Raw genomic sequence first — 22,633 nt, forward strand, 5'->3', positions numbered from 1 at the left:
GAGAGAGAATGGGCGCGCCAGGGCTTCCAGCCTCTGCAAACGAACTCCAGACGCGTGTGCCCCCTTGTGCATCTGGCTAACGTGGGACCTGGGGAACCGAGCCTCGAACCGGGGTCCTTAGGCTTCACAGGCAAGCGCTTAACCGCTAAGCCATCTCTCCAGCCCATATCTTTAGTTTTTGAGAAACCTCCACACTCATTTTCATAGTGGCTACATCATCAGCTTGCATTCTCACTAACAGTGGATAACAATCCCTCTTTTCCAACAACCTCATCAGCATTTGTTGCCTTTTTTTGCTTGTTTTTCAAGGTAGGGTCTTGCTCTAGCCCAGGCTGACCTGGAATTCACTATGTAGTTTCAGGGTGGCCTTGAACTCACAGCAGTCCTCTTATCTCTGCCTCCTGAGTGGTGAGATTAAAGGCGTGTGCCACCATGCATGGCTTTTTTTTTTAACACTAGTCCTTCTGACATGATTGAAACAGAAATCTGAAAGTTGTTAACTTTATTTGTCTGATAGCTAAGGATGATGTACATATTTTTAGACAATCGTCAGCCTTTGCATTTCTTCTGTGAGAACTGAGTTCCACAGTCCACGTTCTGATTGGGTGGTTCATCTTCTGGGTGTTTAGTTTTGTAAGTGTCTGTCTATTCTTTTTTTTTTTTTTTAATTTTATTTATTTATTTGAGAGTGACAGACACAGAGAGAAAGACAGAGGGAGAGAGAGAGAATGGGCGCGCCAGGGCTTCCAGCCTCTGCAAACGAACTCCAGACGCGTGCGCCCCCTTGTGCATCTGGCTAACGTGGGACCTGGGGAACCAAGCCTCGAACCGGGGTCCTTAGGCTTCACAGGCAAGCGCTTAACCGCTAAGCCATCTCTCCAGCCCTGTCTGTCTATTCTTGATATTAATCATTTGCCAAGTGCATAGCTGGCAAGTATTTCCTCCCATTCTGCAGGTGCCTCTTCATTCAGTTGACCATTTCTTGTGCTGTACAAAAGTTCTTTAATTTCATGTATTCCCATTTGGCAATTGATCTTATGTCTGGAGCAAGAGTAGTTTTGTTCAGAAAGTTCCCACCTATTCTCTATCTTATAGTGAACTCCTTTCTCCTTCAGCAGTTTCATCATTTTAGGACTTATCATTGTGTTCTCTGACCCATTTGGAGCTTATTTTTATACAGGAAGAAATAAGGGTCTAGCTTCAATCAGCTCCACGTGGATATCCAGTTTTTCTAGCACCACTTATTGCCTTTTCTCCAATGTGTATTTTTGGTCTTTATCAAAACTCAGGTAGCTATAGTTGAATGAACTGATCTCTGGGTCTTCTATTCTGTTGACCTATCTACTGCAATATAACCCAAAACCAGGTTTTATACACACACACACACACACACACACACACACACGCATACACACTGCTAGTGGTATTTTATATATTATATATTCGTTTCACTGAGATAGTTTTGGCTATCTGGATTCTTTTATGCTTCTGTATAAATTTTATAAGTGTTTTTTTTTTTCATAGTTCTGTGAAAGATGGTGCTGAAATTTTTACTGGGATCACAACAAATATGTACATTGCTTTAAGTGTGCTGGCCATTTTCACAATGTTAATTCTTCTGATCCATCAACACAGGAGGCCTTCTACCTATGGTCATTTCCAATTTCTTTCCACAGTGTTTTATTGTTTAGATTATAAAAGTCTTTCACTTCCTTGTTTAATTTTATTCCAAGGTTTTTTATTTTTATTTTTTTCTGAGGTAGGGTTTCACTCTAGACCAGGCTGACCTGGAATTCACCACGTAGTCTAAGGGTGGCCTTGAACTGTGATCCTCCTTCCTCTGCCTCTTGAGTGCTGGAATTTTTTTGAGGCTGCTGTGAATGGAACTGTTTCCTTGATTTCTTTCTCCTTGTGTTTTCCCCTGGCATGTAAGGAAGCTACTGACTTTTGTGTGTTAATTTGTATCCCACCACTTTGCTAAGTGTTTATCAACTCTAAATTTCTGGTGGAAAGTATTGAATTATACTTGCAAATATATTTTACCTTCACTCTTTCCTATTTGTATTTTATTCTCTCATCTTATTTCTCTAGCAAGATTTCAAGGACTATGTTAAACAGAACAGAGTGGACACACTTTTCTTCCTGGTGTTACTGGCAGTGCTTGGAGCTCTCCATCTAGAATGATGTTGGCTAAATGTTTGTCGTATGTAACCTTCAACTCTCAGCTTATCCAGAACAATTATCATGAAGGAACACTGGATTTTGGCAAACGTCTTTTCTACATCTATTGAGATGATCATGTGACAACTGTCCTTGAATCTATGTGATTACTATTGATTTAGGTATGTTGAACCATACCTTCATCTATGAAATGAAACCTACTTAATCATGGTATATGATCTACTCTGCGTGTTCTTGAATTCGGTTTGCAAGTACTTCGTTAAGAATTTTGCATCTGGGCTAAGAAGATGGTTCAGTGGCTAAAGGCGCTTATTGCCAAAGCCTAATGGTCCAGGGTTCCCTATACCCATGTAAAGCTAGATGCACAATGTGGCTCATGCATCTGGAGTTTGTTTGCAGTGGCAAAAGGCCCTGCTGTTCCCATACTTTCTGTGCTTACAAATCATTTGTTGTTGTTGTTTTTTATTTATTTATTTGAGAGCGACAGACACAGAGAGAAAGACAGATAGAGGGAGAGAGAGAGAATGGGCGCGCCAGGGCTTCCAGCCTCTGCAAACGAACTCCAGACGCGTGCGCCCCCTTGTGCATCTGGCTAACGTGGGACCTGGGAAACCGAGCCTCGAACCGGGGTCCTTAGGCTTCACAGGCAAGCGCTTAACCGCTAAGCCATCTCTCCAGCCCTCATTTGTTTTTTTAAAAAAGGAATTTTACATCTATTTATCAGGGAGATTGATCTGTAATTTTCTTATCTGTATATCTTGTTTTGGCATCAGAATAATATGGGCTTCATAAAAAGGACTTGGAATTCTTTGTTATAGAAAAGTATTGGTGGTCAGCGTCCTCACCTTGTTCAGGAGCCCGCGCCTCACTGCGCGCTGCCGCTTTTCCTCCGCCCGGCCCTGCAGCTGCCCACTGCCCTCCGCCCACCACGGCCCTGCTGCACTCCGGCCGTGTCCTCTCCGGCGTGGCTGCCGCCTTCCACCCAGGCCTGGCCGCCGCAGCCTCCGCCAGAGCCAGCTCCTGGTGGGCCCACGTAGAAATGGGTCCTCCAGATCCCATCCTGGGAGTCACTGAGGCCTACAAGAGAGACACCAACAGCAAAAAGATGAACCTGGGAGTTGGTGCCTACCGGGATGATAATGGAAAGCCTTACGTGCTACCTAGTGTCCGGAAGGCAGAGGCCCAGATTGCTGCAAAAAATTTGGACAAAGAATACCTGCCCATCGGGGGGCTGGCAGAATTTTGTAAGGCATCTGCAGAGCTGGCCCTGGGTGAAAACAACGAGGTGTTGAAAAGTGGCCGGTTTGTCACTGTACAGACCATTTCTGGAACTGGGACCTTAAGGATCGGAGCCAGTTTTCTGCAAAGATTTTTCAAGTTCAGCCGAGATGTCTTTCTGCCCAAACCATCCTGGGGCAATCACACACCCATCTTCAGAGATGCCGGAATGCAGCTGCAAGGTTATCGATACTATGACCCCAAGACTTGTGGGTTTGACTTCACGGGTGCCATGGAGGACATTTCAAAAATGCCAGAGCAGAGTGTTCTCCTGCTGCATGCCTGTGCCCACAACCCCACAGGAGTGGACCCGCGTCCAGAGCAGTGGAAGGAAATGGCAACAGTGGTGAAGAAAAAGAATCTCTTTGCCTTCTTTGACATGGCCTACCAAGGCTTCGCCAGCGGGGATGGCAACAAGGACGCTTGGGCTGTGCGCCACTTCATCGAACAGGGCATAAATGTTTGCCTCTGCCAGTCATACGCCAAGAACATGGGCTTATATGGTGAGCGCGTGGGAGCCTTCACTGTGATTTGCAAAGATGCAGATGAAGCCAAAAGGGTGGAGTCACAGCTGAAGATCTTGATTCGCCCCATGTATTCCAACCCTCCTCTCAATGGTGCCCGCATCGCCTCTACCATCCTGACCCCGGATTTGCGAAAGCAATGGCTACAAGAAGTGAAGGGCATGGCTGACCGCATTATTAGCATGCGGACCCAGCTGGTCTCCAACCTCAAGAAGGAGGGCTCCACCCACAACTGGCAACACATCACCGACCAGATCGGCATGTTTCGTTTCACTGGCCTAAAACCTGAGCAGGTGGAGCGGCTGACCAAGGAATTCTCTGTGTACATGACAAAGGATGGCCGTATCTCTGTGGCAGGGGTCACCTCTGGCAATGTGGGCTACCTTGCCCATGCCATTCACCAGGTCACAAAGTAATTCTCTGCATACCAGGGAACAGAGACAACCTTTCCTTCAGCCTCTGCTATTGTGAGATTCACATGCAGGATGAGGGAGGGTGGATGGTGGTAAGCGGATCATTTCTTTCAGGCACAGTGCCTAACACCCAGCGATTGAATGCGTTCCTCAGACAAGAGCAGGTAGTGAAGTAGGGCAGAGCTTCCACGGCTGAAATTTGGAACTTGGATGGCTCTAAACCAAACTCTCGCCCATCATTTTGTCTCCAACTTTTCTGAATGTGTTTACACCTCAAGAAAGTCACAGCACCAAAAAACTTGCTGGTCACGACCCTGCAATATTTCAGAGCTTTAACGGAAGCATCAGCAGTGTTACAAGTTGCTCCGTGGATCAGTTAAGAGGTAGCTCGTTATTAGAGGCTGTGGGAGAAAACCTCGTTTTGTCCCTAACAGTCGTCCTTGTGTGTCCTCCCCACATGGAGCAGCTGTATCCACAGACCACCTTCCAGAAATGATGCTTTACCAAAACCAATGGGTCTGTTGCCATTGCAGCAAGGAGAATAGATTCTATATTGTGTCTGACTTGACAAAAGGAGAAAGAAGGTTTTCCTTTTGTGTTTTGTTCTGTTCTTCAGGCTCAGAGATCTATAGCCTAGATGTTCATGATCATCAACCCCACCCTATCAGGATTTAACAGTGGAGAACATTTTTCTGTTCATGCCATACCATCTCCTTTCTCAGTGGAGAGTAGGTACCTGTACTTTATTTCAGCATCTTTAATGATCGTGTGATTAGTTTCTACTGGGATGGGGCCTCTGCCCAGCTGGACTTCCTCCGTTCTTCTCGGCTGCACACAGCCTGTCAGCTCGCATGAGCCAGGCAGTGCAGGGTAGGGTCAGGAAGGAGTATCTAGGATTCGTGCTGCCAGCCCAGCTCAGACTCCACCCTTTGGAAAGATAACCACCATCTGCTCTGATCATGTAGACTTACTGCCCCCTGGTTTCTCTGTTACAATAAAATACTGTAGAACCAAAAAAAAAAGAAAAGTATTGGTAATTTATTCTTTAAAAATCTAGTAGTAGTATGTGAATCCAACTGGACTTGGGCTGTTTTTAGTTGGGAGGGGATTTTTATTATTGTTTCAATCTTGCTACTGATCGGTTTAAATTATTGATCTCATCTTAGTATGATTTTGGTAGCACTTGTGCCTCTAGAACCTTTTTTTTTTAGTATCCCAATTTGATGGAGTATAGACTTATAAAATATGTTCTTGTGCTTCTGTGAATGTTTTTGGTATCTGTTGTAATGTCTCCCTTTTCATCTCTAATGTTACTAATTTGGATCTTCTCTTCCTTTGGTTTAGATTGGCTAAGGGTTTGTCCATCTTGTTTATCTTTTCAAAGAACCAACTCCCATTTCATTGATTTTTTTGTATTTTTTTCATTTTTTAAATACTTGGAAAACATATCATTCTACATCCTTCTGGTTTTTAATATACATTGAAAAACTGGGTGTTATTCTGAATCAATTGCCTTTGTAAGTGACTTGTTTCTCTAGCAGCTTTCAATATCCCTTTTTTGTTCTATGTATTTTGAATATATGACGGCTTCTTTTCTGGTCTTGATTTGGTGTTGTATCTTGCATCTGTCTTCCTAGGCTTGGGAAGTTTATTTGAGAAGGGGGGAGAAGTAGAGAAAGAGGGAGAAGAGTAGAGAATGGGCACACCAGGGCCTCCAGCCATTGCAAATGAACTCCAGATACAAAAGCCACCTTGTGCATCTGGCTTACATGAGTACTGGGGAATCAAACCAGGGTCTTTAAGCTTTGCAGGCAAGCACCTTAACCACTGAGACATCTCTCCAGCCCTTCTCTAATTTTACTTAAAATACTTTCTATTCCTTTGGGCTGAAGCTCTTCTTCTAGGCCTATTACAGATTTGTTTTTTTCATGGTGTCTTAAGTATCCTCTTATGTTTGGCTAATAGATTTTTGTGTATTTTCACCTTGTCATTGATTCTACTTATGTGATCTGTCTCCTCTACCTTGTCCTCAAGCCTTGATATTCTGCCCTCCACATGGTTTAATTCTATGGGTAAGGCTTTCCAGGAGACTTTTGATTTGACCTGTTACATTTTTTGTTTTGATTTTTCTTTAGCATTTCTTTTTATTGGATTCCATTTTCATATACTGGTTTGACTTCATCCCATTTACACATTTTACATTCTTTTGGAGTTTATTCAGGCCTTTATTCATGCCTTTTTTCCGGTTTGTTATTTTTTTGAGATGGAATTTCACCCTAACCCAGGCTGACCTGGAATTGATTATGTAATCTCAGGCTGGTCTCAAACTTGGTGATCCTCCTACCTCTGCCTCATGCTCTTTAAGTTTATTGTACCTATTTGTGCTTTTTAGTTCTTTGGGATTTTCTGTAAGTAGCCCTCACAAGTGACTTCTACTATGGGACTGGGTATTTTCAGGGGGGAGGTACATACATACAGACATAGACAGAGGATAGACAGACAAACATATCTATCTATACTCATCCATTGTGTGCTGTTTTACTGGGATTTGCCCATCTGGAAATTCTGTTGCTAGGAATTCAGGGACTCATATCAGGTAGTGGCAAAATTAGGAGTCATACACTCACACATGGTGTGGGCACAAAGGCAGCAGGGGAGGGTGCACCTAAAGGATGTGGGATCACCGAAAGCACGATAATGTGGTGGAATGTGCTCACTCATGGCGAAAGGGTAAGAACACACCAAGCAGAAGACTGTCCACAACTGAAGAGGTGTGATGTGCCCACATCACAAAGTAAGATGTGAGGGAAAGTAGTGGACTGTCCTGCAGTGATGGGAAGCAACTGGGATGGTGGGAAGGACTCCAAGAGAAGGATGTGCCAAGAAGTGGTAGATGCAGCAGCTTGGCTCCAGTGGGCCACTGAGGACCTGTGGAAACAGGCATAGTGAGGAAGGTGCCAGGAGCAGCAGGTTCACCCACAGTGGTGTGGCTTGACTGAGTGGATGGAAAGACTGATAGGAGCAATTTTGGGGAAGAGAGAGTCCAAGCAGGAGATTTCACTGCAGCAGCCTGGACAGGTGGGATGGAGTCTTGGTGAGGTTACAGTGAGAAAGGATGCTGGGCAAGGGCAGACCTACCCACAGTGGTGCAGAACCACTCGGCTGGCATGAAGGACTCTTTAAAGACTTTTACAAACATCTTTCACTGTTTACTAAACTGCGAAACATTTCTAGACATACATCTAGCCTAATGATTGAAACATAATCACTGATTAAGAAAAACTGGGGGCTGGGGAGATGGTTCCAACATTTAAAGGTGCTTGTTTGTAAAGCCTACTGGTCTGAGTTCAATTCCCCAGTACCCACTAAAGGTAGATGCATGAATTGATACATTCATCTGGAGTTCATCTGCAGCAGCAAGAGGCCCTGGTACTCTCTCCTATTAATAAATAATATATTAAAAAAAGAAAGAAAAGCTAAAATGTGGAGATATTCCTAGACCTCTCAAAATCGAATCATATTTTCTCATCATATGTTCATAAGCAAACATGAAAGCAAAACTAATAACTGATTTTATCAAATTTTTTAAAATCATCTAAGAACAACTACATCTTTTCTCTCAAGACAGAGACTTTAATCTATTTGCCACCTAGGGAATCCTGGACACCTATAACAATGCTTGCCATCTAGTATGGAATAAATATTTTGGGAGTGAATAAGCCAGAGTGGAATAGGAAATAATTAGTTCACATACAATCTTAGTTTTAATATTTATTAGTAGAAATAGATCTTCTGTGCATACTTTGTGCTTATATAAATTCTACATTCTTTTAAGCGTTTTTCTTTCGACTTATTTGGAGTTTTCTGGCCTCCAACTTAGCAAACATTTTCTATGCATTTCATTTTTTATACTAATTTTTAAAGATTTTAAAAGTAAATTTGAGAAATCGTGCATAATGCATACTCTACTTAATCCAAAGAATTGTTTGAAATTTCAAAAAAGTCACAAAAAGAATGAACATCAAATAATCTGTCTACCTTTTCCATGTTGCATGTACAAATAAAGAAATATTTGTTCCATATTAAATATTGCTTGCTTTATAAGTCAGATTGTCAGAGACGCTTCAGTAAATTATCTCTTTTAAATTATACCTTAATTCACATTTCTCTCAGAGATGATCTTGTCAATATTAAACACTGTACCATATGTAGCATAAGCCCAAAGGCTTAAATAAGAATCAAACTTGTAGTTTTTAGACTGGATATTTTAACCATAAAATTATGTTTCTATATATACATACACATATGCCACATGTTAAATTATCATTTCAAGTAACTTAGATATATTTAGTAAACATCCAGCAAAACATCCTTAGGAAGGTTTAGTACCAATGTCTGAACCCAGTACTAAGCCTATAAAACTTGAGTATCTAAGTAGAGCTATTATATTATTAAGAAAAAGAATATTAACTTTTAATGTACTGAGTTGAGCAGATACAAAAGTGCCTGGCATGACAAAATTACCAAAATAAAAACATCTTAAAGGTTATTTGGTTCTAGCAATATTAACTATTCTATACTTTTGGATAAGTTAACGTCTATTATTTTAAATTTTATATAAATGACCTCTTTTTAACAAGTTAAAAAAAGCACACAAAAAATAGTTCAAACTATAACCTTTTTGTTTTTTCATCCTGGTTAGCACATCACATGTAACTCAACAAAAAAGTGCTTGACTATTCGGCGTAAGTAAAATATAGTATCTGAGCAAAGCCCGTCATTTCATCCATTGTTTGCTACCCCAAATCCTAGAACAGGCTGCCGACAGACTGGACAAGTGCAATTCTCTGAGAGCCACCGATCAATACAGTGAATGTGAAATTCGTGCATACAAGGTAATTGCCTGAGCTTATTTCCAGCTACATAGTCACTGATACAAACACTGCAGATTTTACTGAACTCATTATCAACGCCACTATGCTCATAGCTCCTCGTGGAAAGATTGTCAATCTGCTCTTTGGTTAACCCATGAATTGGATCATTACCATCACCTTCGTTTAGTAAGAAGAAGTGAGCAAGGCGCAGAATAGGTAATGTGCCAGTGTCAACTAAACTGCTTGTATTCTGCAACTGTCTGCTACCTCTACTGGCCCTGTTCACAGCCTGAGCCTGAGTGGCCTCATTTCCACCTGGCGTTTCTGAACTGTCTTCGTGAGCCTCCCTGTCTTGTGAGGAACCTTCACTATGCTGACTGCTACTGTTAGCTGTACCTAAGTCACTCAATTCTAAACTCACCTCTGGCAAATGCTGACCATTTCTCTCAATCTCTGACTCAGACTCTGCCTCCATTAGAGAACTCAGTTCTCCAAACCCAGTCATGATCTGCCTTAAAATTGACCAAAGAGCCACTGAGGATGGCTCAACAAGCTCATTCTCGGAAATTCTCCGAAGAGGAACTGTTATGGTGCTAACATAGGTTCGAATACCTGACCGCTCTAAAAGAGAAACAGTCCGGCGGAAGCCCCCGCTGTAACTTTCAACTGTATTTTCTTCTAGCCCTACTCGAGATCGGGTTCTACTTGCAATACTGTCCCGGTCTCTACTGTCTCCAGGACGAATCCTCCTTACTTGAAGGTCTAGTGTGATTGTCGGGTGGCGACGTACAGCAGCTGGGGATCTGCCAGTTTCTTCTCCTTCTACGGTTACTCTTGACACGAGTCTTGAATTAGAGAATGAGCTATTTGCAGTACCTCTGCGTTCTCGATCCTGTTCTACGAAGACACTAGTTCCACCTCTCCTCCTAACAGACCTTCGTCGCACACTCTGCTGCCCAGGCCTGCCTTCCCTTTGGTAATCATGAGCAGCAGTACCACCCTGTCTCTGAACTGGTGAACGGCTTCGACTACTGAAAGTAGAACGTAATCTTATTGGTTCTAATCTTTGGTTTGTGTTCCTCACTGTAACATTGGTTCTAGCTCCGTTTTCCCAAACATGTGCTGCTCCAAAGCGCTGCCCCTCCCTTTGCCTGAGGTCACTACCATCTGAATGGTTACTAAAATTGGTGCGGGGAGCACTAGTTCTACGAATGCCAACTCTTCCTCTGATTCTATTTGACCTTTCGAATGTTGAAAATGATCCTGCCATTGAATTCTGGCCCCTTGAGCCCCGGCTGGTTCTACCACTGCTGAAATTCACCGAGGTGAGGCTTCTTGCTCGTCTAGCCACAGGGCTGCTTGATCTTTGTTGCCTGCTTCGAATGCGGTCTCTGTCAAAAGCCGACATAGGAATGTCCCTATTATCTTCTCCACGAGCTTCAAATCCTCTGTTCTCATGGTTTACGTGGATTTCTAGACTAAAGCGAAACTCGCCACTGCTGGGGTTTGTTCGACTCACAGCTCTCCAAGTTTGGTTCCCATTTTGGCCACTCCGAGTTGTGTTTCCTGTGCGCCGGAAAGTGTTCAACCATTCGAGCAAAGAGCCTTCATCTGAACTTTCTCTCAGGACTTCCGAGTCTAGAAAGTCAAGTACATAACTTAAGGTCATTATCTAAAATTAGACCTTAAACCTTTGCAGGCGGGCGTGCATGTTGTATGTATTTGGGAACATGTGCATGTGCAGATGGTGGCGAGAGCTCAACTATCTTATCTTGGAGACGGGTTTTTACTGAACCCAAAGTTCATCAAGTTGTCTAGACAAACTGGCCAGCAAGTCCCAGGGTTACTCCTGTCTCTTCCTCCCCAGCCTTGGACTGCAAGCCCACATCGCCATACCCGGATTTTCACGTGGATTCTGAGGGTCTGAATTCAAATTCTAACGCTTATACAGCAAGCACTTTACCAACCAGTCTTTACCAAACTTTACTAAGCAATACTCTAGCTTAGATAAAAGATTCTAAGAAAAGCAGAATTTGAATTAAAATAAACATCTGTGTATTTTAATGAATAAGTAATGACAAAAACAGCCAGGCATGGTGGCATATGCCTCCCAGCACTTGGGAGGCAGGGGTAGAAGGATCACTGATTTGAAGGATTGCTATGAGTTTGAGGCTACCCTGAGACTACATAGTGAATTCCAGGTCAGCCTGGGCTAGACTGAGACTCTACCTCTAAAAACAAAACAAGACAAAAACTGAACTTTTTGAGTATACATTAAAGTATACTCTAAAACTTAAAATTTTACCTATGTAATTACAAAGCTTTAATTACTATTTAAGTATAGCTGTGGAAAAATCCTTGTTCTTGCTTTCTATCTGTTTGTTATCAGCAAAACACTTAGGCAAACGAGAAATCTATTCTATACCAAAATTTTACATTTAAATTATTTCATTCATGTACTAGCATCAATACAATGGCAAATTTTATGTAAAATTCATCCCGTATCTGAAGAACCTTTCCAGTAACTCTGGGAATTTTACCTTATTTCTCAGGAACTACCCACAGCCTATGTATCTCAAGAAATCAGGTGTGTGCGTGTGCGCATGCACGTTCTCTCCCTCTCTCTCTCTCCCTCTCTCTTTCTCTCTCTCTCTCTGTGTGTGTGTGTGTGTGTGTGTGTGTGTGCGTGTGTGTTGTATACTTGTATACATGTGTATCCTGAGCATATGTGTGTGGGGGATGCCCATGCTCATGTATGTGTGCCTACTGAGATGAGAGGAGTAATGTTGAGTACTGTCCTAAACTGCTTTCCATGTCCTTTTCTGAGACAGAACCTCTCACTTGGACTCAGGTGTCACCCACTTGGCTAGTTTAGCTACCCACCTTGCCCTGACGAATCCCAACTCTACTCCCCCAAAACTGGACTCACAGGCAAGCTGCCACACTCACCCTGCACTGGCATGGGTGTGGGTCTGAACTCCAGTCCTCATGCTTGCACGGCACGTGCTTTACCAACTGAGCCACTGCTCAAGAAATCTCACATCCCAAATACACTGTGTGACCCATACAAGCTGCTTGTGTGAAACAGGGAGACTGCAGCAGGTGCTGAAGTTCTGTACAGCTGTGCTCTTGCTTCATAAATCAGAGGTAATAAACAGTACCAATTTCAGGATTATTACGAGTAAAAAACACCATATACAAAATGATGAGCGTAATAGCACACAGAAAGAACTCAAATAATGTCCTTTAGTCTTTGTTTAGAATATAACTCCCCATGAAGAGAAAGATTTTAGCTGTTAAATCCCCAGACTTGGAGTTAGGAAAATGGCTCAGCAAAGCTTGCTTTCTTACAAAGCCTGCCAGCCTGGATTCAATTCCCAAGATATAAGTGATGCAACAGGACGTGGGAATACATGCTGGAACCAAAAGGGAAAATAGTTCCCTCCTAGCTAGCTCTCAGAGTGCTAGAAAGCCCTGTGGGAGTGCTGGAAGAAAGCAGTCAACAAGAGAATGAACAAGCACAGGACCCCGCAAACTATGGAAGCAACCAGCCAGACAAGAAGCACACTTGTGCAATAGTGGCACACAGACTCTGCAGGTAACCAATTGAGGCCCACTCAGTGACACAGAACTCATATTTGGTATCAGACTTTAGAGAGAAACCCCCACTGCTCTCTGCAGAAAACAAATGGGCTTACACACCAAGAATCTCTGAAACAACTGTGCATACTCCCTTTAGCCAAGCCACCCTCATTCTTGGTTGGAGAATCTGCTTTATTTTACAGATGGCAGAGAAGACAGAGGACAGCCAAGATCCATTGGTGAAAAGATAATCGACTGGCCACCGTAAGACTTGTCGCCTTTTCCACGTATGCCAGTACCCAGAAGAAATAGCAGAGAAAGAGGCAACATGAATCCTGTTCTTACTGCTCAGCTGACAACCAGTTCACGGTAATGGTAGTAAACACGTGATCTATCAAAACAGAAATCCAGAGGCTACAAAGAACTCAACACTAAATCAGACTGACAACAGGCCTGCCATGGCTCAGGGAACATTGGAAAAGAAGGGGTAAAAAGAAGGTAAGCCACAGAGTAGGCACAAATATCCTGAATCACAAGCCCCCCTCCCTATCCAACAGACCTTTGATTCTACAGTGAATATATTAACCCCACCGAGTAAAGCCCCAGGGAAACAAAAGCAGGTACAGGGTTAAAAAGTATAACCTGCATATATATATAATATTGAGTTATATGAACAGTATAACTTACATGTCTGAACACAAATGAAAAAAATTCATGACCAATTTCCATTTTGATTTAGAAAAAGTTGTAAGTAAAAGGGAGATAAACATTAATCATCCTAAATGTGATTCCAACTTTGGTTAAGCAGAACGTAGTGAGTACTGTGAGTATGAAGGAGCTGGCTAACATTCTCAACTCTATCCTACTTGCAAAGGGGAATAGCCTGTACCTATGTGTCAGTGAGGAATCAGCTGTGGCTGGGACCTCACACAATTGTGTGAACACCACCCTGCAGCAGCAGCAAGGCCCAATAACCCTTCGGAAGGGATGGAAATGTGCTGCATTCGCAGAGTCCAATACAGGAACCTCCAACTACATGTGACTATTGAGCACCTGAATGAGGCTAGTAAGACTAAGGAGCTTTACTTAAATTTCACTTAATTTTAAGTAGCTGACCATTACTGCACTGGACAGTACAGTTAAGAGACTCACTCTAATAAATAGAAGGGTCCCAGGATGATTTGTAGAGCTATGTTTGTCTGCCATGTCTGGTCAGTTAAATTAGCATAAGAGAAACAGAACCTTCTATTTTACTGACCTTCTACCTTTTGAGATTTTGTCTTTACTGAATTGACTATAGGTAAACACAGTGGTTCTGAATGTGAAGGAGAGTCAAATGGGGTAGGGAACCCACTTCTTCCTGGGTACTGGACAAGTGTAAAGCACTGTTTAAGTAACTGCTCTTATTAATGTTATATTATAAGCACTCTTCCTAAAGTTCATCATCCTGTAAATAAGCAAAGACATTGGTAATGAGGCAATTTGACTCTGTAATTAGGAGCCATTGAACTCTCTTGCTGCCAAGGCTGCCCTGAGCCAAAGATCTATCACAGTCAGACAGACTACACTTATGCCATGTCAAATTGCCACAGATGCCTTCAAACAACTATGCAAGAGGTTGCTTCTAGGTTTCTTCAAAAAGCTTTGCTTTCCTAGAAATCATTAAATTCTTGTTCTGAATTAAAATGGGGGGAAAAAAGAGAGAGAGAGAGAGATTGCAGCTGACTGTCCTGGCTCTGAGGACACTGCACCAACCAGCGCTGTTTGAAACACTTTGTATCATACTTTGCAACTATAAGCCTTGATAACTATTTCCACATTGGCCCAAGAGGGAGTACTTTCCCAGGAGGAGGGCCTTATCACTGGTGGTAAAGGACAAGACAGTGATTGCTCCAAAGTAACAGCCATCATGGGGATGATGGTGCTAAGAATTAAGGCTGTGATTAGTCAAAGAAATGGCTGTGAGTGGTCCAAACATGCCTTCCCAGGCTACAAACAGGCTGCGCAGGCTCTCTCAGTGTGGCGGCTTAAATGTAAAATGTTCCCTCCCCCATAGGATCATGGGTTCGAGTATTTAATCTGCACATTGTGGTATTGCTTGGGAAGGTTGTGGAAACACTTAGGAAGTGAAACTTGGCTGGTGGGCCTTGAAATTTTGTAGCCCAGCACCACATTCTCTCGCCCTCTGCCCTCTGTTCTACCTCCCTCTCTCCTTCCTGACTGGTGAGATGTGCAGGGCTTCCCGCTCCGCCTTACCATGCCTCCTTTCCCTGCCATGAAACTTCCCCTGTAAAGTGTAAGCTGAATTCAACCGCTTTCTTTCCAAAAGCTGCTTCTGTCCCAGTAATAACAAAGTAACTGACACACTCAGTAAGCAGGCTGGGAGACAGTATCCTGTGTTACCTGAGCTGAGGTGGCAATATTAGGTCCAATAAAGACTCTGCTCATATGGGCCTTTACTTTCAGTAGTGCAAGCTAAACTGGAAAGTGAAAAGGCCAAGGGCCTTACATCCCAGACCGACAGCTGTAACAAGGGCTGCTGTCAAGTCCCAATCATCTGATTCTCAAGGTCCACAAAGGAATTATAACACCTGTAAGGCCACAGGTCATCACACCAAAGGCTCGCCTGGGGACTGTAACTTGTAGGGACAAGGGTCCCAGAGCAGTAACCTTCTCACAGCTAAGAAAAAGCACCTGATCAGAAATAGAAATAGCTTATGGATCGGGATTTCTTCATCTTAGTCTTGACAGGAGGTTTCATCATGGTAGAAAAAGCATGGGAGGGAGCAGGAGGGCTTGGAGGTGGGCTACATTACCCCAAAGCCAACTCCCAGAGACATACCTCCTTCAGCAAGGCTCCACCTCCTACAACTTCCCCAAATTACCACCAGCTGGGGACCAACTATTCAAAACGCATGGGCCTCATGGGGGACATTTCATTCAAATCACAGGTCTGAATACCGAAGGCTTCCAGGGGCACTATAGCAGTAAAGGGTGCTAACTGCCACAGCTTCCACCTACCTATTATAACCACTCAGTGATGTCAAACTCTGGGAAACAAAGCCTGCTAGAGTTCAGCATTTGAAAGGCTTCTTGCCTGCCCAAGACTTCTATCCAGGAAGAGCAAAAGCACCCTCAGCCAGGGAGAGATGGCTTAGTGGTTAAGGTGCTCGCCTGCAAAGCCTAAGGACCTAGGTTCAACTCCCCAGTACCCATGTAAACCAGATGCACATAGTGACACATGTATCTGGAGTTCATCTGTAGTGGCTTAGAGGCCCTGGTATGCCCACTCTCATTCATTCATTCATATTCATTCTCTCTCTCAAATAATAAACAAACCAACCAACCTGTGAACCAAACTCTTCCTCAAGAACCCTCAACAGCTGATTGGTGGCAAAATTAAAAACAATGAATGTCTCTGGGGAGGAAGATAGAACAGAAAGCTGAGTTCTATTCTGTGTCTTACCTCCATTACTTTGAATTGTTTTTTTCTAAGTACTTTGCAGTTTATAAGAACTTTTCGTATTATGGCTTCAGGTTTTGCTCAACAACAAAGCAAACAAGTAACAAAATAATGAAACATAGCAGGTTTCCTGGGCTGGAGAAATGGCTTAGCAGTTAAGGTGCTTGCACGAGAAGCCAAAGGACCCAGGTTCAATTCCCCAAGACCCATATAAGCCAGATGCACAAGGTGGCACATGCATCTGGAGTTCGTTTGCAGTGACTAGAGGCCCTGGCATGCCCATTCAATCAGCCTCTTTCTCTTTCTCTCTTAAATAAATAAAATTGTTTTTAAAAAGACAAGTTTCCTAACTCAGTCTATTTTCGTCTACACATAAATTTTTAGAAGCTAAATTCATCACTATTAAAAAAAATAGTACTGTGGGAATGGGGAGATAGTTCAGTGATTATAAACACTTACTTGCAATGCCTGCCAGCCCAGATTCAATTCTCCAGCACACACATAAAGCCAGAAGCAAAATGATTAATGTGTATGGCATTACTCTGCAACAGCAAGAAACCCTAGTATGTCCATACTTGTACACAATTTTTTTTTTAGAAGAAAAATTAAGAGTTGGAGAGATGGTTCAACAGTTAAGGTACTCGATTGGAAAACCTAATGGCCCAGGCTTGATTCCCCAGTACCCAGTTAAAGGCAGATGCACAAAGTAGTGTATGCATCTGGAGTCCATTTGGAGTGGCAAGAGACCTTAGCATGTCCAGAGATTCTCTGTGTCTGTATCTCTGCTTGCAAATAAATCTTATTTTAATTTATTTTTTATTTATTTATTTGAGAGTGACAGACACAGAGAGAAAGACAGATAGAGGGAGAGAGAGAATGGGCGCGCCAGGGCTTCCAGCCTCTGTAAACGAACTCCAGATGCGTGCGCCCCCTTGTGCATCTGGCTAAGGTGGGATCTGGGGAATTGAGCCTCGAACCGGGGTCCTTAGGCTTCACAGGCAAGCACTTAACCACTAAGCCATCTCTCCAGCCCATCTTGCGAATAAATTTTTTAAAAAATTTTAAAGAAAAAGCAGCATGCACATCTAAGATTAAAAATAACTAAGTTTGGGGCTATGAAGATGGCTCAGTGGTTAAAGCTACTTGCTTACAAAGCCTGCTGCCCAGGGTTCAATTCCCAAGACACCCACATAAAGCAGAACATGAAAGGTGGCACAAGCCAGGCATGGTGGCACATGCCTTTAATCCCAGCACTCGGCAGGCAAAGGTAGGAGGATCACTGTCTAAGTTCCAGACCAGCCTGAGACTACACAGTGAATTATAGTTCAGCCAGCCTGGACTAGTGTGAGACCCTACCTCGAAAAAACAAACACAACAAAAATTATCTGACTGAATATTAAATTAAAACTAGAAAATATTAAAAATAAGTATACTGGGCTGGAGAGATGGCTTAGCAGTTAAGGCGTTTGTTTGCGTGTGAAGCCAAAGAACCCAGGTTCAGTTCTCCAAGACCCACATAAGCCAGATGCACAAATATGCACATATGTCTGGAGCAGATGCACATTCGTATGCAGTGTCTGAAGGCCCTGACATGCCTAGTGTCTTGCTCTACCTTTCTGTCTTCGATAAAAAATGTTAAAAACCAAAAAGATATTTAAAAGCATCCTACACAAGACAGAACATTTTTATTCCTGCAGTTGTTTCAATCAAACCTGCTCTTTATCATAAATACCTCCATTTCTTGTCCCATTTCTTGAGTCAGGCTGAGATGCTATTTGTTCCTTTACTCCATCTAACCGCTGCTGAAGTTCTTCTGATGTTACTTCTCCTGAAACAGTGAAAAAGTTTCATTCATTCATTTAATGACCAGTTTATGAGAACTCAAGGTCAATACAAAACTTTAGCAACTTACAGAAGACAATACCTTATCATTTTCACATTCTATAAACTGACCATATAAAAACATGTAACCAATACAGACAGGTATAAATTCAGTTGTATCTCCATTTATTACTATTCTATGAAAATTAAGACTTAATTTGATTAGTGGGATTCTTTCAGTTAATATACCTATAGCACTATAAACTTCAATTCTGTGCATCTTTGTCAAATTTAAAAAGAAACCGGGGCTGGATAGATGGCTTAGCAGTTAAGGAACTTGCCTGCAAAGCCAAAGGACCCAGGTCCAATTCCCCAGGACTCACATAAGCCAGATACACAAGGTAGCACATGCACCTGGTATTTGTTTGCAGTGACTGAATTTTCTGACACACCCATCCTCTCTCTCAAATATTTTAAAAAGAAAAAAAGAAACTGCTGAGAAGGCTCAGTAGTTGAAAGGCACTTGCTTAAAAAGCCTGCCTGCCCACACCAGATACACAAAGTAGCATATGCATCTGGAATTTATTTTCAGTGGCAAGAGGCCCTGGTATGCCCATTCTTTCCCTTCCTCCCTCTCTTCTCACAAATAAGTAGAAATTAAGAAGAGTTATTTAGGAAATATTTTAAATCTTTGTACTTGAATTTTACCTCAAGTATTTCATTACATGAGCCTTCAACACACAAATGTATAATAAGCATACAAATTTCAGCTAGTTTACTTGCAAAGGGAATTTGGAAAAAGAATTATGGTGGACATTGGACTTTTGAGATTGGCTACCTGAATGTGATGCTCTTAACTAAGTCAGAACTGTGTTTTATGTAACATTTTACTTGTAAAAATGCTGCTTAAAAAAAAGAAGCCAGGGGTAGTGATGCATGCCTTTAATCCCAGCACTCAGGAGGCAGAGGTAGGACGATTGCTGTGAGTTCAAGGCCAGCCTGAGACTACATAGTGAATTCCAGGTCAGCCTGGGCCAGAGTGAGACCCAACCTCAAAAAACAAACAAACAAACAAAAAAAGAGAGCGAGAATAAGGCGTAGCTTAGTGGAAGAAAGCATGCACAAGTGTAGGTTGTTCAGTCCCCAGCATTTTGAGAGACAGAAAGCTGGCATCATACATGTGACTATTTAATACATGTGCACATTAACTTACTAGTTAGGCATGTGTAACCCAATATTCTAGCTTACTTATAAAATACAAAAGCCAGGGTTGCAGAGATGGCTTAGTGGTTAAGGTGCTTGCCTGCAAACCCTAAGGACCCAGGTTCAATTCCCCAGAACCCATGTAAACCAGATGCACAAGCAGGCACATGCATCTGGAGTTTGTTTGCAGTGGCCTAAGGCCCTGGCAAGCCCATTCTATCTGCTTCTTCCTTTCTCACTCCTTCTCTCAATTAATAATAAATAAATAAATAAAAATACAGAAGTCAGTGACTTTGTTATATTCAACAACTCTTAACCACACCAAAATAGTATGCTAATATTTACGGAGAAAGGGTAATATAGTGGGCACTCTCTTTATTCTTAAATTCTCATTTCCAATGATGGAAAAATAAGTGTTCTCTTTTACCCATTTCTTACCAGGGATGCCTAAAAGATTATGGTCTCTCATTAGACGATAGTCTTCATCAGTAAGTTCATTAATGAATTGGTAATAGGCTTCTTCTCTGTGGAGACGCTCTTGCTGCCATCTTCTCTCATTTTCACAGTGATTATGGTCTTGATATGAAATTTCTTCACCACTACCACCTGATCTGGATCTAGACTGATTCATACTGAGACTCCTGACCTCCTGGTCAAACAATATGTACAAAATTCAAGGAGTTAGTCATGGACCACAATGGCTTTTCACTTCTCAGTCACTTAAAAAAAAAAAAAATCTGTCCCCAGCTCAAGTATATTTCTCTAGCCTTACAGTGAGAAACTTATTTAGAAAATATTTAGAAAATTAGAAACCTGCTTTTAGGCTTAAATTAAGATAGAAAGGGCTACTTGGAGGGTATAATATACCGTTATTTCCAGCAAAAATATCCTTGTAGAATAAAGATCACTTATATAATAATAATATCACCATTACGCACTGTACTTTGTTGAGGTAAAAATAATTGGCTTTCCATGTCTACTGCACAGACTTGGAGTTGATCCTCCCTTAAAGTCTAAAGACAGTAAAAGCCAAAAGGAAACAATACAGCACACAAGACTCTAAGGATTGAGAGAGCTGTCTCCCCACATCAACTTTACCCTCTGCCTGGCATGGGTAGTCTCAGGGGTTTCTCAATGCCAGTGAAACTTCCTGCCCTTGACTAAGCAAAGACTATTTTGAGGTAGTATTTTAATGTCATTCAAAAGAATCTTACTTTTAATCTATTAGGAAATAAGGAAAACAGCTGTTTCTTAAACATTTTAGAATTTCTTAAATACATCAATTCACTAAGTTACTAAAACACATTATCAATTCACTTTAAAAAAAAAAAAAAAAACTTTTAAAACCCAAATATCCAGCTCTCATTTCCAATCCTTAGTCAGGATTTCCAGGGTAGGGTTCCAGGTCAATCACTAAGAGCTAATCTGAATGTTCTATGGATGTTATAAATAAGCCATTCTTTGCCAATTTCTGGTATGTTTACCAAGGGGGAATGTGTCCTAGTGCATGCTATTCAACAGAGCCTAAGACTCAAATGGCTAGGTTGCCAGGGAACCAACACTGCACGCAATCTTTCAAAATACACCTGATGTTTAATAAGCAAGGTGCTTTGAAGTGAAGTAGGCTTTCCAAGTCCAAACTACTGTAGAAATAAGCAATTACCCAACACCACATATATTCTTTCATTAAAGTGTAAATTTAAGGGTTCTTTTTTACAATAATTATTACATTGTCACTCTTTCTTTTTTAGTATTTTATCTATTTATTTGTTTGTAAGGAAAGAGAGCAAATGTGAATATGGGTGTGCCAGAGCCTCTAGCCACTGCCAACAAACTCCAGATGCATGTACCACTTTGTGCATTTGGCTTTAGGTGGGTACTGGGGAATCAACCCAGGGTCGTTAGGCATTGTAGACAAGCATCAACCACTGAGCAATCTCTCCAGCCCACACTGTCACTTCTGAATGAAATATCAAGTAGCAAGACCCACCCCTCAAATGCTAACTAATATTAAAAACTCGAGCCTTTCCATTTCCATAACAGCCATAATCATAATCAGCAAAGAGCATATTTGGAGGGCACAGCAGCAATATGGCTTTTGTGATAAAATTAAGAAGTTGAAATCCTACACAAAATCAAACTCCCCTAATAATATTCAAAAAACCTAACATGACCTCGTCAAAGAATTAATCGTATGATACCATTAGCCACAATTATGCAAAAGTAAATACCTTATTTTCTTTCCGGCATGTTATTAACATATACAATGGTATCCATTCTTCCGTTGTTTGTGCCTTTTTTGACAGCTGCCCATCTGAAGCAATCAGAAAGACGGCTGAATTATTCTGTAAATCGCCTCCTTAAAGGCCAGAAACACCCAGTAGTCTTCCCCAGTCATTGCGCAAAGCCAAAGAAAAATTCTCCCAGCGGATTCAGCTTTTACACTCTCGACAGGCCCTCTTCCCCTAGGGCACCCTTGGGCCTCCTTTACCTCCCGCACGGTCGCAGCTCCGGGGACTACGGCTCCCCTCCCTCTCCGGGGCCTGCCTGTCAGGCTCCCATTTGGGGGCAGCCAGGGCTAGGGGACTCCAGTTACTTCTCAACTTCCACTGCCTGGCCGGCCCCGCGCTCCGTCCCGACACTGCCGGTGTCTCTCCGGCCGGGAGCTGCGAAGGTGGGGCGAGGAGGGGCGTCCCTAACTACGAGTAACAAACCGGCTTCCGGACCCCAACCAACCTCTCTGCCCAGCCCAGCTTCCAGTAACGCTTTCCTTACCGACTCCAGATTCCCCATTGGAAAGGCGACTGACGGACGGTGCCGCCGAGCCAATCACGGGCTAGAGCAGCTCAGGCCGCAGAGGGACTAGGCCAATCGGAGGAAAGGGTGGGCGGGCTCAAGGATGGCCGGCTTTCCAGAGAGTGGTAGAGGGACCCATAGTCGTGTCCCTACCCCCGCACATGACCCCCCCACCTCCACTGCCCCCACCCCCGACCCCCGCCATCCCACCTCGCCGGGGACTGGCTGGCCCGCCTCCGGCAGCAAGAAATGTCCGCGGCCCGCGGCTGTCCTGCGGGGTGTCAGCGGCGGGAGAAGGGAGGCCGCCGCGCCCCGGATGCCGCAGCGTCCTCGAAGCGTCGTCCCCGCAGGAGAGGTGGCTGTGAAGTTCCAGGCAGCCTTCAGCCCTTCTCCCAAATCTCTCGGCGCCCGGCCGCCCACTTCACGGAACTGTGTGTGGCGCTCGACCGTCGGCTGGGGACTCGCCCGGTGCGTCTGCGGACTGCTTCCGGTCTCCAG

The 22,633-nt window shown here is 43.0% G+C and overlaps 2 protein-coding genes across 3 annotated transcripts in view; one reads left to right on the forward strand and one right to left on the reverse strand.

Moving 5' to 3' along the window:
* LOC123462145 (aspartate aminotransferase, mitochondrial-like) overlaps positions 1-5,418 on the forward strand; it is a 66,643-nt gene extending 61,225 nt beyond the window's left edge. Inside the window, exon 2 of the mRNA XM_045154462.1 lies at positions 3,000-5,418. Within this exon, the coding sequence (XP_045010397.1) occupies positions 3,000-4,399 (1,400 nt within the window). The 3' untranslated portion in view covers positions 4,400-5,418. The remainder of the gene's footprint in view (positions 1-2,999) is intronic.
* Positions 5,419-8,154: 2,736 nt separating this feature from the next.
* Positions 8,155-22,633, reverse strand: Rnf6 (ring finger protein 6). 2 transcript variants are annotated; one of them, XM_004659970.3, is made up of 5 exons: positions 22,346-22,633; positions 21,571-21,653; positions 19,778-19,988; positions 18,048-18,143; positions 8,155-10,908 (listed from the first exon to the last, which is right to left on the reverse strand). In XM_004659970.3, the coding sequence occupies exons 2-5, from the start codon at positions 21,598-21,600 to the stop codon at positions 9,179-9,181; spliced, it is 2,067 nt and encodes a 688-aa protein (XP_004660027.2). In that variant the 5' UTR covers positions 21,601-21,653; positions 22,346-22,633; the 3' UTR covers positions 8,155-9,178. The 2 variants fall into 2 exon arrangements, with proteins under 2 accessions (XP_004660027.2, XP_045011174.1); XM_045155239.1 differs by lacking the exon at positions 22,346-22,633 and adding an exon at positions 21,831-21,996.

This window comes from Jaculus jaculus, chromosome 7, assembly GCF_020740685.1.
Source record: "Jaculus jaculus isolate mJacJac1 chromosome 7, mJacJac1.mat.Y.cur, whole genome shotgun sequence".
Classification (NCBI taxonomy): domain Eukaryota; kingdom Metazoa; phylum Chordata; class Mammalia; order Rodentia; family Dipodidae; genus Jaculus; species Jaculus jaculus.

Coding starts and splice junctions, on each gene's coding strand:
- Rnf6 (XM_004659970.3), bottom strand. CDS start 21,600: ATGTTAATAACATGCCGGAAAGAAAATAAG. Junction 19,989..21,570: donor CATGCCGGAAAGAAAATAAG/GTATTTACTTTT, acceptor TTGTTTGACCAG/GAGGTCAGGAGTCTCAGTAT. Junction 18,144..19,777: donor TAATCTTTTAGGCATCCCTG/GTAAGAAATGGG, acceptor TCACTGTTTCAG/GAGAAGTAACATCAGAAGAA.